Here is a 14,141-nt window from a genome sequence, read left to right as displayed (position 1 = left end):
TCTCCTCTCTTTATTTCTCTCTGTCCTATCCAACAACGATGACGACATCAATAACTACAACAACAATGAAAAATAGCAAGGGCAATAAAAGGGAAAATAAATATAAACAATGTTTTCAAAAAGAAACAAAATTTAAATAAATAAATAAATATATTGAAAACAGAATTTTTTGTATTTATTTTTTTTACCACTCCCATCACCAAAGGTCTGTGTCCTCATCCCCACCCCCATAGATAACCACCATAGTTGTCCCACAGTCTTAGAAATAGGTTGACACTGTTTTTTTTCCACATTCGTAGACTCCATTGCCTCTATTCTGCATGTGAGTGAGACCACTCTGTAGTGTCCTTCCCCTCCTGACTAGCTTCCCTGAGCACCATCTTCTCCAGTCCCATCCACTTTATCCCAAAGGACACAAAATCAGCTTTTTTTTTTTTGCCTCCAGGGTTATTGCTGGGGCTCAGTGCCTGCACTACCTGGAGGCTATTTTTTCCCCGCCTGTGAAGCGACTCCCCTGCAGGTGGGGTGCAGGGGGCTCGAACCAGGGTCCTTACATAGGTCCTAGCACTTTGCACCACAGCGCTACCGCCCAGCCCCCAACATCTTTTTTTTTTTTTTTTGCTGAATAAAACTCTATTGAGTACATGTCCCATAACTTTTTTATCCAGTCATCTGTTGAAGGGCATTTTGGTTGTTTCTAGGATATCTCTCTCCCTTTCTCTTCTCTCTCGCTCTCTTTCTCTCTCAAGGGCCTGGCTCAGGGAGGAAGCTCTGAGTGCTTTCTCCAGAACCCTCAGTGAGCTTCTGACAGAACTCAGACATCCTGGGCCTAGAGTCAGAACAGCCTAAAAGTTTGCTTCTCTCTGGAGAAAACAAGCTAAAGAAAGAGAGAGAGAGAGAGAGAGAGAGAGAGACAGCGCTTAGGATAATCCCAGCTGCTTCTGACTCACCCCAGGGCCTCAGAGCCCATGAGTCACTCCAGGAAGGCCCTCTGGGGGACCCTGCCCCCCCCCTCCCCCCCCCCCGCCCCTCTGCAAAGTCTGCCTGAGTCTGTCCTGTGTTCCTGTCAGAGGGCCAGGGAGGCCAGAGAAAGGGGAGCCCAGCTGGGTCTCCCCCACCCCCTTGCATTGTGTGAGCTTTGAAAAGCAGAAAGAGGTGTTTATTCAGTTTGTAGGCTGGCTCCAGTCCAACGCAGGGCCGGACATATTTGTGTCAGCAGGCCTGGGGGCCGTTCAAGGCCGAGGTGGGGCCTCACCAGCTGTGTCCTAAGAACCCAGAGGCCTCCGAAAGCTGGGCACCGGGCAGCAGGGGTGTGGAGAGAGGATGGCAGCACAAGGCAGAGGAAGACACAGTCGGTCGCCAAGCCAGGCAACTCCTCTGGGCCCGGGGTGCCCACAGCCTGGACTTAACTGTGATGTCGGTGCTGGCTGTGCAGTCCTGTGTGGCCTGTGTGAGAGAACTCGCTTCCCCCAGGGAGGAGCTGTCCCCAGAGAGACTGGCAGAAGCTGGCCAGCGGGATACATACTTCCCCAGGAGCCCAGAGCTCAGGAGGGCTGGGGCTGAGCCCTGTAGAAATCTAACAGTAAAACAAATTAACAGCTCTCTCTGGTTTTTGTTTGTTTGTTTGTTAATATTTTTTTATTTTTATTTATAAAAAGGAAACATTGACTAAACCATAGGATAAGAGGGGTACAACTCCACACAATTCCCACCCCCAGAACTCTGCATCCTATCCCCTCCCCTGACAGCTTTCCCATTCTCTATCCCTCTGGGAGTATGGACCCAAGATCATTGTGGGATGCAGAAGGTGGAAGGTCTGGCTTCTGTCATTGCTTCCCCGCTGAACGTGGGTGTTGGCAGGTGGATCCATACTCCCAGCCTGTCTCTCTTTCCCTAGTGGGGCAGGGCTCTGGGGAAGCAGAGCTCCAGGACACACTGGTGGGGTTGTCTGTGGGGGGAGGGGGGGAGTCTGGTCGCATCCTGCTGGCATCTGGAACCTGGTAGCTGAAAAGAGAGTTAACATACAAAGCCCAACAAATTGTTGAACAATCATGGACCTAAAGGCTGGAATAGTGCAGATGAAGAGTTGGGGGGGGGTCCTCCATTTTGTAGATAGCTAGTAGGCATACTTTAGTTATATTCCAAAGGGCCTGTAGCTATACTAGTGTTTTCATTTGTTTGTTTTGTTTTGTTCTGTTTTGTTTGCCTGAGCCTGAAATCTGATATGCAGGTGAATCTGAGTTATTGTCTGGGGAGATGATGTCATGGCTGGAAAAGGACCAGAAAGCTGCATCAGGGAAGAGAGTAGCTCCCTAATATGGGAAAGGGGTATAAATGTTGTTGACTGTAAACCCCATCGATTTGATGTGATCTGGGGCTATTTTTTGTTTTATTTTAATGAGAGAAACTTAACAACAGAGAGGAAGGGGGGGAAGAGGGAGGGTGGGAGAGAGAGAGATAACAAAGCACTGCTCAACTCTGGCTAATGGTGCTGGGGACTGAACCTGGGATGTCAGGCAGGAAAGTCTTCTGTATCACCAATATACAGTCTCCTCAGTCCCGCCCCCACTGCCTCCCTCCCTCCAGGCTTATCACTGGGGCTCAGCGCCTACACTACAAAGCCACCACTCCTGGAGGCCATTTTTTCCATTGCTGTTGTTGTTGCCGCTACTGCCATTGTTGGATAGGACAGAGAAAAATGGAGAGAGGAGGGGAAGACAGAGAGGGGGAGAGAAAGATGGACACTTGCAGACCTGCTTCACCACTTGCAATGTGACCCCCAGATGGGGGACCAGGAGTTTGAACCTGGGTCCTTGCCCTAGTCGTTGCGCTGCATACCATGTGGCTTAACCCGCTGAGCTACCACCCAGCCCCCTCTCTCTCTGTTCTTAACTGCAATGGTTTCAGAAAACCTTTGCTGCAGTAACTCATGAACATTCCTGCCCTCCTGCCACCCACCAGGGGCATAGCCTGGAGATGGGCAGTAAGACTTGTCCACGAGGCCCAGCACCCACACCTGCAAACTGGATCTATGAAGCATCCCAGAAAACACATTCAGGCCGAGACGGGCAGTTTGCTGGCGCACCTTGGGAGCATTGCTGGTTCAGCCCCAGGCCTCCAGGCCTGTCCTGCGGTGGCGTCAGCCGTGCCCGGGTCTGGTTCCCAGAACCCATGAGGGTCACACTTCTGCTGCAACCTGCTGGGTGTGGCCACAGTGTGTCTATGCAGAGTGTCCCCATGCCTTAACTTAGAGATACTATTGCTGCCCCGTCCCCTGAGCCTCCAACTAGCCTGGACACCGCCGGTGTTGTCTGACCGAGAGTTGGCGGAAGGGTGGGGTGGCAGTCTCTTAAAATAAGACAGCAGCAGGGCAAGAGATATGGTTCAATGGGTAGAGCTTCAGGCTTGGATGTACGAGGTTCCTGATTCAATCAATGATGTTTCATGTACCAGAGTAGTGCTAAGGTTCTGCCTCTCTCTCTCTCTCTCTCTTTCTCTCTTTTTCCTTCTCTCCCATTCTCTCACATGTAATAAAATCTTCTTTATTTTTTTAAAAGACAGCAGTGAAACGTGTTGCATGTATCGACTCTCCTTTGTGAAAGACCTTTCTGTAGCATCCAGCGCTGCTTGAGAACATCTTGCCCACAGCTGAACTTCTTTCAAAATCGGAAAGAATTTGAGCACCTCCTACACCCAACCACCGCCACCTTATCAGTTGAGTTTATGTCTTGTTAGGAACCTTCCGTCACCATTTCAACAACAGACACAGCTTCTTCACTGGTGGCTTCCATCTCAAAAAACCACTCTTGGGGGCCGGCCGGTGGTGCACCCGGTTAAGCACACTGTCTGTTTTTATGTTAGATTCAACCTAAGTCCAGCTAGTGCAGCATTCCCTGGAGAGTAACCCGGGAATGCACTCCCCGTACTCCGTGCCAGGCTGGGCACGCTTGAGGTGAGTTTCAAGGGCACGACATCCTCCACCATCCAAGAGAAATGCCTCCCCTGTCTCACCCGTTTTATTTCACCACCATCCATTAAAGTCCTATAAAGGACCAAGGTTAAGGCATAGGGCCCGCCCACAAAGCAGACAGATTTTAAAATTTATTTATAAAATGGAAATATTGACAAGACCATAGGATAAGAGGGCTACAATTCCACACAATTCCCACCACCAGAACTCCGTATCCCATCCCCTCCCATAATAACTTTCCTATTCTTTATCCCTCTGGGAGCCTGGACCCAAGATCATTATGGGGTGCAGAAGGTGGAAGGCCTGGCTTCTGTAATTGCTTCTCTGCTGAACATGGGCATTAGCATCCTGTTTCTATCTTTCCCTGGGGTAGGGCTCTAGAGAAATGTGGTTCCAGGATGCATGGGTGGGGTCATCTGCTTAGGGAAGTCAGGCTGGCATCATGGCAGCATCTGCAACTTGGTGGCTGAAAAAGTATTAAGATATAAAGCAGAACATATTGTTTAATAATCAGGAACCTAAAGGCAAGAATAGAGCAGGTGAGATTTGAGGTCTCCATTTTGGAAAAAGCTCTAGGTCTGTTCCAAGGGGTCCATGACTTTACTAGTTTTTGCCTAAGCCCAACAGCTAACATGCAGGTGGACCCAAGTTATTGTCTGGGGAGATGGTGTCAGAGTTGGAAAAAGGACTAAAAAGCTGGATCAGGGATGAGAGTAGTTCCCAAACATGGGAAAAGTATATAAATATTGTTAACTGTAAACCCCATCAATTTTATCTGGGGCCCATATTCGTCACAGAAACCTGTGTGACCTCTGCATCCCTGTAGGTCTGAGCTTGCATTCTGTGGTCACAGCTAGGAACAGCTTACATACTTTAAAAAAAAAAAAAAAAAAGAATGGCATGCTCTCCCAATTATATAAGCTAAACAAACACCAAAGGCTCTACTTAACTCATTCATAGATGAGGAAACCAGTGAAAAGGGGGTCTAAAAGAGTAGCCCTTCGGGGGTCGGGCGGTAGCGCAACGGGTTAAGCGCACATGGCGCAAAGCACAAGGACCAGCATAAGGATCCTGGTTCGAGCCCCTGGCTCCCCACCTACAGGGGAGTCACTTCACAGGCGGTGAAGCAGGTCTATGGGTGTCTGTTTTTCTCTCCTTGTCTCTGTTTTTCCCTCCTCTCTCCATTTCTCTCTGTCCTATCCAACAACAAACAACAACAATAATAACCACAACAAGGGCAACAAAAGGGGAAAAAATGGCCTCTAGGAGCAGTGGATTCATGGTGCAGGCACTGAGCCCCAGCAATAACCCTAGAGGCAAAAAAAAAAGAAAAAAGAAAAAAGAGTAGCCCATTTGAAACATGAAGTCGAATATGTATTAATAGCTCCAGAACCAACAGTGACCGTTTGATTGCACAGCCACTGGGTGAAATTCATTTGCATAGATTGAGAGGAGAATGATTTGCATTGCTAGCAATTTTCCACAGCTTCCAGAGCTATAAAATAGCTCCCAGACTAGGCAAGGCTGATATCAGCACAGAGCAGCCCCTAAGACAAACAGGAGGCTTTTTTCTTCTGAACTTCAAAGACTTGTAGGTTTCTCTTCAAAGACTTGTAGGTTTCTCCTTGCAGGTCATTGTTGCTCAGAAAAATCCTGAATACTCAAACCTCAAACAGATTGAAATACATACATTTATTTGATTTCATTTAATTCATGAAATAAATGAAGCAGCTAAGTACTTATTTTTTAACATGGTACTTTTATTGGTTTATTTATATCTTTTTAAAAATATTTATTTATTTATTCCCTTTTGTTGCCCTTGTTGTTTTACTGTTGTAGTTCTTATTGTTGTTGTTCCTGATGTTGTTGTTGGATAGGACAGGGCCCAAGCCCAAATGATAACCCTGGAGGCAAAATAAATAAATGAAATAAAATAAATAAAAATAAAGTTCTGAACCGTCAAGTATGAGGTCCTGAGTTCAGTCCCCGGCAGTGTGTGTACCAGTGATGCCTGATCATTCTCGCTCTCTTCTCTCTCTCCTCCTATAACTCTCATAAATAAATTAATAAATGAACAAACAAATGAAATCTTTTTAAAAAGAAGTATTTTAGGGGGTTGGGTGGTAGCGCAGTGGGTTAAATGCACATGGCGCAAAGTGCAAGGACCAGCAGAAGGATCCCAGTTCGAGCCCCCCAGCTCCCCACCTGCAGGGGAGTCGCCTCACAGGCGGTGAAGCAGGTCTGCAGGTGTCTGTCTTTCTCTCCCCCTCTCTGTCTTCCCATCTTCTCTCCATTTCTATGTGCTATCCAGCAACGACAACATCAATAACAACGATAATAATGACCACAACAACGATAAAAACAACCAGGGTAGCAGAAAAGGGGGAAAAATGGCCTCCAGGAGCAGTGGATTCGTGGTGCAGGCACCGAGCCCCAGCAAGAACCCTGGAGGCAAAAAAAAAAAAGAAGTATTTTTAAAAATCTCTCCCAAATTTAGATGAAGTGAAAAATACTGAAATTGGTGCCTACTGTGACTCGTCTATATAACCACGAGAGGCAGGAACGGTGCTGCCAAGACTGACAAAGTATGACATGCCAATGGTAACTCAATCAAATTAAAAAAAAAAAATTGAAACACACACACCAATAAATAGGAACCAGGGTTTTCCATAGTGGAGAGAAGAGTCCCTGGATGGGAGAGAACTCATCTGTGTGTCTGAGCCTCAGGCACGGAAATCTTTCTGCATAGCGGTTATGATGTCTAGTTGGCACTCTGGTGAGTTGTGAAACAGAGAAAGAAGCAGCAGGTAGAGTCAGGTAACCTGGAAGGAGGTGAGCAGGGCCAGGGCTTCTTGGCCTCTGGCATCTGGAACCATGTTCTCCTGCATTGAAGGGCTGTCTCTCCTGGGGTGGGGTGAAAAGGGCGGACTCATCCCCAGTTAAGAACCAGCTCTCTATAAACAATGCATACTTTTCTGCTGACACACGGATTCTTCTGTGTATTTGGCGGGTAGGAGAGGAGGCTGTGCCCACACTTCCTGGCGAACGAACGCACACACATATTTCTCTGAGTCTGAGCTTTGAAATCCCAGGCTCCCTCCCCGGAGCAGCAGTCCAGTGACTCCGAATATTGCTACCATGCTAAATGCTCTCTCCAGTGACTTGGTTCTCTCACTTAAACTAAGTTTCAGAGAAAAAAATGACAACAACAGCAAATCTTTCTGGTGCTGGGGAAGACAGCATAATTGTTATGCCAAAGAATCTCGTGCCTAAGGCTCTGAGATGCCAGGTTCAGTTCCCAGTACCACCATCAGCCAGAGCTGAGTAGTGCTCTGGGCTTTTTCTCTCTGTGTGTATCTTTCTCTGTCTCTCTATCTATCTCTCATGAAAATAAAATAAATATAAATATATATTTTTAAAAAATTAACTCAAAAAAACTTTCTTTGTACAAGTCTTACCCCATGTACTATTTAGGGCATACTTACACTAAAACACAGCTGGTCAGAACACACACGTTACGTGGGAGGATCTGGGGTTCAAGACCCCAATCCCTAACCTGCAGGAGGGAAGCTTCACGAGCGGTGGAACAGTACTACAGGTGTCTCCTCTCTGTCTCTCCTTTCATCTTCTATAAAAAGAAAGGAGAAGGTGAACTAAACCAATAATTTCAGACGTGAGGAGACAGGATAATAATGACACAAAAAACTCTCATGCCTGAGGCTCTGATGTCTCAGATTCAATCCCCAGCACTACCTAGTTGAGCGGGACTCTGGTATTTCTGTTTCTTTCTTTCTGTGTTTCTTATTAAAATCATTAAAGAAACAGATAATGAGGGCTGAACAGTGGCACACAGGGTTAAGCACACATAGTCCGAAGCTCAAGGACCCAGGCGACGATCCTAGTTCGAGCCCCCAGCTCCCCACCTGCAGAGGGGGTCGCTGCACAGGCAGTGAAGCACGTCTGCAGGTGTCTATCCTTCTTTCTCCCTATCTTCCCCTCCTCTTTCAATTTCTCTGTCCTATCCAAAAAAAATAGAAAAATGACCACAAGAGTAGTGAGTTCGTAGTGCAGGCACTGAGCCCCAGCAATAACCCTGGAGGCAAAAAAAAAAAAAGGAAAGAAAGAAAGAAGAAAGAGATAATTAATAAATTATTTAAAATATGGGGGTCAGGCAGTAGTGCAGCGGGTTAAGCGCACATGGAGTGAAGCACAAGGACTGGCATAAGGTTCCCAGTTCAAGCCCCCAGCACCCCACCTGCAGGGATGTCACTTCACAATCAGGTCTGCAGGTGTCTGTCTTTCTCTCTCCCTCTCTATCTCCCCTCCTCTCTCCATTTCTCTCTGTCCTATCCAATAACAACAGCAGCAATGACCACAATAATAATAACAACAACAAGAGTAACAACAAGGGCAACAAAATGGGAAAAATGGTCTCCAGAAGCAGTGGATTCGTAGTGCAAGCACCGAGCTCCAGCGATAACCAAGGAGGCAAAATATATTTAAAAAAAATAAAAAGACTAATTTGTAATGTATTGGTGTTTACCTGAAATTCAAAATTCACTTGGAGGATGTTTTGGTACTTGCCAAATCTGGCCACCTGTTTTGCCCAAGCCTAACTGTGTGACCTGGGGTAGTGTCATTTGACCTCTGACACTGAGACTTCATGTCTGCAAAGCAGGGGCAGGACAGGCTCCTGGCTGTGGAGAGACTGGGAGGGTCCATGCAGTCTGCACACAGGGAGGACTGTGAGCAGAGAGGCCAGCTCCACCAGGCCCCAGCAATGGTGACAACTCATCTCCCTTCCTGGGCTCCACTCCCAGCTCTACTGAGTCACTGGGTGTTTCCTGGACACTCACAGCTGCCTCAGCTTCCGGTTCCCCCAGCCCTCTGGCAACCTAATATCAAGAGGCAAATGAGGGTGGACTGGGGGCCAAAACCCTGCAATTTGAGAGCACAGACAAGGACAGAAACCCAAACATGTCTCCTGGAGGGACCAAGGCAGAGGCCATGTGGTGGGGGTGGGGGGGGTCGGAGAAGGACCAGGTCAGGAGGCTGTGGTTGGTGTGGGCCAGAGCTGTGTCTGCTGACAGAGGGCCAGGCGGGGGTCACAAGGCCAGCATTCACTTGGCTCAGTCCTGTCCATCACTCTCGCCTTCTTGCCCATCCTTGGCCTGGTGCTGGCCTGGTTCTGACTTGGTGCAGGTCTGGTTACTGGTCTGGTACTGGCCTGGTGCTGGTTTGGTGCTAACCTGGTTCTGACCTGGTGCTAACCTGGCTCTGGCCTAGTTCTGACCTGGTGCTAACCTAGTTCTGGCCTAGTTCTGATCTGGTTCTAACCTGGTTCTGATCTGGTACTGATCTGGTACTGGCCTGGTTCTGATGTGGTTCTGGTCTGGTGCTGACCTGGCTCTGAACTGCTTCTGATCTGGGGCTGGCCTGTGGCAGTCCACACTAGAGCCTGTTTTGACTTGATTCTGGACTGGTCCTGACATGGTGCTGGCCTAGCTCTGACATGGTGCTGACCTGGTTCTGGCCTAGTTCTAACCTGGTTCTGATCTGCTTCTGATCTAGTCCTGGTCTGGCTCTGTCCTGGTTCTGATCTAGTCCTGGCCTGGTTCTGGTCTGATGCTGACCTGGCTCAGGCCTGCTTCTGACCTGCTTCTGATCTGGGGCTGGCCTGTGGCTGTCCAGACTCTAGCCTGCTCTGACTTGATTCTGGCCTGGTTCTGGTGTGGTTCTGCTAAGGTTCTGGCCTGGTTCTGGCCCGGCCTTGACCTGGTTCAGCAGGTCTGGGCTGACTGGAGCCGCAGGCTGCAGCGGCTCCTCCAGAGGGGCGGGCGCGGGGCGGGCGCGGGCTGGGCGGAGCAGTGTCCCCGCAGCGGGCGGGCGGAGCAGCGGGAGGCGGCACCGGCCCCACCCCGGGCTGGAGGCCGCAGTCCGGGTCCCCAGGCTGGCAGCACCATGGCGGGCGTCGCGGCCAGGCTGGCCCGGGACCGGGAGGCGGCCGAGGGGCTGGGCTCGCACGAGAACGCGGTCAGATACCTGAACCAGGACTTCCAGACGCTGCGGGCCCAGTGCCTGGAGGAGGGGGTGCTCTTCCAGGACCCCGCCTTCCCCGCCGGCCCGTCCTCGCTGGGCTTCAAGGAGCTGGGGCCCTACTCCAGCAAGACGCGGGGCATCGTGTGGACGCGGCCCCCGGTAGGCAGGGGCACCCCGGGCTGGGGCGCGGGGTCTGACCCCCAAAACACGGGCAACAAAGGGTGGCACTGGGGACCCCTGGGGGAAATTTGTGGGGACTTCAGGGGCCACTGAAGGGGAAAGAGGGACCCTGCTTCAGGGCAGAGGTGGGGGAGCCTTTTGCTTTGTCACTGGGGCTGCTCATGCTTGCGCTGACACCCCCCACCCTGTGGCTGCTGGAAGGTCCTCTCAGCTGCACCCCCAGAATAGCAGGACCGGCACTGCTCTTCCTCCTCCTCATCCACAGCTCAGAAGCCTCCCTCCACCCCGAGGGTACCAAGTCCTCCACCCCACCCCAGGGTGACTGTCCTGGCCCTGACACCCCTCAGGACAGGCTGCCCCCCACCCCACCTGGCTGTCCCCCTTCCAACTCCCCTGGTCCCTGGCTCCCTCCCCAAACCCAGCCCCTGTGCCCCAGCCCAGTGGTAGACAACACAGCAGGAAGTGCCCAGGACCACTGTGTGGGGTCTGACTAACCTGCTGGGCCTGGCCAGCGCCCTCTCTGAGCGTGTCTAGCCCATGGGTGTTCAGGACAGGGTGGGCATAGTGCTGGCCTTGCTGCTGCAGGCCCTGGCTCCCATCCCCGGAGCTCCCCAAGCTCTGTCTTTCATGAAATGAATACTTTTACATGCAGGGAGCAGTGATGGAGAGCTAGCTCAGCCTGTGAGAGCATAGACTTGAGTGCCAGAGGCCCCAGAGACCACAGGTTCAATCCCCACACCACTTATGCCAGAGCCGAGCAGAATTCCAGCTTCTCTGCACCCCCCCCCCAACTTAATCAATAAGCAAGTTTTCTTGAGGTCCAGCTGGGTCAGTAAGATAGCTCATCAGGTGGGGGAGGGGGCTGCTTCACCACATGTGTAGCCCAGGTTTGGACCCAGCATCCACCACACTGGGGGGGAAGCTTTGTGCTCTGTGTCTCTTTCTCTCTTGCTGTCTGAAAAAGTGGACCTGGAGTGATTCAGCCCTCAAGGCAAGCCAAAAAAAAAAAAATAGGGAGGAGTGGGGTGGGCAGGGGAGTCATGTTTCTTAAAGATGCCCACTTATTCCTTTATTTTAAATATTTTTTATTTATTACTGGATAGAGACAGAGAGAAATTGAGAAGGGAGGTGGAGGGAGAGAAAGAGAAGACAGACAGATACCTGCAGCCCTGCTTCACCACCCGTGAAGCTTTCCACCTGCACATGGGGACCGGGGGCTTGAACCTGAGTCCTTGCACACTGTAATGTGTGAGCTTAACCAGGTGCACCACTGCCTGTTCCCCTCTTGCCTATTTTCCTGGTGTCGGGCTCACTCTCTGTCCTTGGGGCTTTGCCCAGTGTCCCCTCCCCAGAGATGACTTTTCTTATCACCACCACCCTCCACAGTGAAGTTCCTTACTGCCGAGGCTGGCTGGTTCCCCTCAGGACACTTCAGTCACCCATGAACCTCATCACAGGTGTGTGTCCTTCCTGCCAAGCTGTGAGGATTTCGTGTGTGGACACACACCAGAGTTCCTTTCAGTGTGCTTCTGCTCACACACCCAGCGGTATTTATCCACGCCTCTTATGTGCCCAAAGGCTTGGGGTGCACCGGGGAGCAGAAAGGCAGTGAGGGGGAGTCTGGCTGTAGCGCAGTGGGTTAAGTGCAGGTGGCGCAAAGCGCAAGGACTGGCATAAGGATCCCGGTTTGAGCCCCCCCCCACCTGCAGGGGCGTCGATTCACAGGTGGTGAAGCAGGTCTGCAGGTGTCTGTCTTTCTCTCTTCCTCTCTGTCTTCCCCTCCTCTCTCCATTTCTCTGTCCTATCCAACAACGATGACATCAATAACAACAACAATAATAACTACAACAATAATAATAACAACAACAATAATAACTACAAAAATAAAAATACAAGGGCGGGGGGGGTTGGGTGGTGGCGCAGTGGGTTAAGCGCAAGTGGCGCAAAGTGCAAGGACCAGCGTAGGGACCCCGGTTTGGGGCCCCAGCTCCCCACCTGCAGGGGAGTCACTTCACAGGAGGTGTCTGCAGGTGTCTTCCCCTCCTCTCTCGGTTTCTCTCTGTCCTGTCTGGCAGCGAGCAATGTCAACAACAACAATAATAACCACAACAAGACTACAACAGCAAGGGCAACAAAAGGGGAAAGAAAGTGGCCTCCAGGAGCAGTGGATTCATAGTGCAGGCACTGAGCCCCAGAAATAACCCTGGAGGCATAAATAAATAAATATTTAAAAAACAAGGGCAACAAAAGGGAAAATAAATAAATAATAAAGAAAGGCAGTGAGGACGTGTGGGGTGGGTGGGTGCATGATGGCTGTGAACCTCAGCTGAGCGTCAGAACCAGAGCCCGCTCTCGCCTCACCTGAGCCCAGCACCTTCCAGTTCCCTGAGCTAATAATGACTCACACACCCACGTGGCCTCATGTTCAGTTGGGAAGCATGTATGGAGTGCCTCCTGTGGGCCAGGCCCCATGCAGTTAGCTTCTGCCTCTGTACTTTGGGGGGCAGGTGTGAGGGAAGGCTGACAGGTTGCCCAGCAGTGGGAGACACCTGCGAGATTTCCAGAAGGGAAGCTGGAGGTGGAGAGCTGCTTGGGGGGCTGCCTGCATCGGAGGGGGTGGCACCAGCCGGGAAAGGTGTGGCTGCTCAAGGACCTGGAGGCTGCTGAGACTCAGGTCGGCACAGGTAGAGCGGGACTGTGCCCAGCCTGCGGGTGGGCGTCCAGAAAAGACAGCATTCAGTGCCCCTCCAGCCCTGCTGTGGGTGGGATCAGGCAGGACCCTCAGACTTGCTGGAGACCATGAAGGAGGAGCGTGGGTCACTACAGGCCAAAGCAGTCACCCCAGAGGAAAAGAGCAGGGGAGTAGGCAGGGAGAGGAGGATGCAAGGATGGCAGGGTAGCCCATCAGCTTGGGTGGACTTGCTCCTTCTCAGAAAGGGGCTTCACAGCACCGGTGTGAGAAGGGAGCTGAAGAGGAAATGGGCCAAGCCCCCGGGAGGCCCAGGATGGTGCAGGCGCCATGTGAAAGCCATCTGCACCCAAGGGTGACAGGGTCTGGGGACACAAAGACAGCACCTGTGGGTCCTGATTTGTTGCTGAGATGACCAATCCTCGGAGAGGCCTGATTCAGCCTCAGACCAGCCTCCCAGCTCATTGAATAACAGTAACAGGTCGCCGTCACCGACGCTCACCAAGGTGCAATCACTAAGCCCTCAGAGCAGCCCTGTGGAGCGCTGACACCTGGCATCACTGTCCTCATCTTACTGAGGAGGAAGCAAGCTTCCAGAGGAGCAGAGGGGCAGAAAGGGAGCTCACCTGGTGGTGGGCTGTATGCTTTACCATACCCAAAGACCCGGGTTTGAGCCCCTGGGCACCAAGTGGGTGGCTACGCTAAGGGGGAGATTCATGAGTTGTAGAGCAGTGCTGTGGTGTCTCTCCTCTCTGTGTCAGGGAATAAAACAAGAACCCACCAGGAGTGGTGGAATCGTGCAGGTGCAGAGTTGCAGCAAAGCCCTGGCTACAAAAAAGAAATTGGTGCTGTAACTGAGCAGGGTCTTAGACTCCACAGAAGATGTAGCAGAACCAGAACTCAAACCCTAGAGGTTGTGCAGAAGGAAGCAAGGCTGTGTTCAGGCCACCATGCCCTGCACAGTGGGCTCCAGGCTCAGTTCTCTGTGTGGGCTCCAGGCTCAGTTCTCTGCCCTGCACAGTGGGCTCCAAGCTCAGTTCTCTGCCCTGCACAGTGGGTTACAGGCTCAGTTCTCTGCCCTGCAATGTGGGCTCCAGGCTCAGTTCTCTGCCCTGCAATGTGGGCTGCAGGCTCAGTTCTCTGCCCTGCAATGTGGGCTGTGGGCTCCAGGCTCAGTTCTCTGTCCTGCAGTGTGGGCTCCAGGCTCAGTTCTCTGCCCTGCAATGTGGGCTCCAGGCTCAGTTCTCTGCCCTGCACAGTGGG

General features: G+C 51.3%; 1 protein-coding gene and 1 long non-coding RNA gene across 2 annotated transcripts in view; one reads left to right on the top strand and one right to left on the bottom strand.

Moving 5' to 3' along the window:
* Positions 1 to 4,088: 4,088 nt before the first annotated feature.
* On the bottom strand, positions 4,089 to 6,874 carry LOC132539033 (uncharacterized). Its single transcript, XR_009550341.1, has 2 exons — positions 6,615 to 6,874; positions 4,089 to 4,436 (listed from the first exon to the last, which is right to left on the bottom strand). It is a non-coding gene; the product is annotated as an uncharacterized LOC132539033 (long non-coding RNA).
* A 3,004-nt stretch (positions 6,875 to 9,878) lies between these two features.
* CAPN2 (calpain 2) overlaps positions 9,879 to 14,141 on the top strand; it is a 55,003-nt gene continuing 50,740 nt past the window's right edge. The window contains exon 1 of the mRNA XM_007530171.3: positions 9,879 to 10,168. Within this exon, the coding sequence (XP_007530233.1) occupies positions 9,932 to 10,168 (237 nt within the window). The 5' untranslated portion in view covers positions 9,879 to 9,931. The remainder of the gene's footprint in view (positions 10,169 to 14,141) is intronic.

Source organism: Erinaceus europaeus, chromosome 6 (assembly GCF_950295315.1).
Source record: "Erinaceus europaeus chromosome 6, mEriEur2.1, whole genome shotgun sequence".
Lineage (NCBI taxonomy): Eukaryota > Metazoa > Chordata > Mammalia > Eulipotyphla > Erinaceidae > Erinaceus > Erinaceus europaeus.
This window is presented reverse-complemented; position numbering and strand designations above follow the sequence as displayed.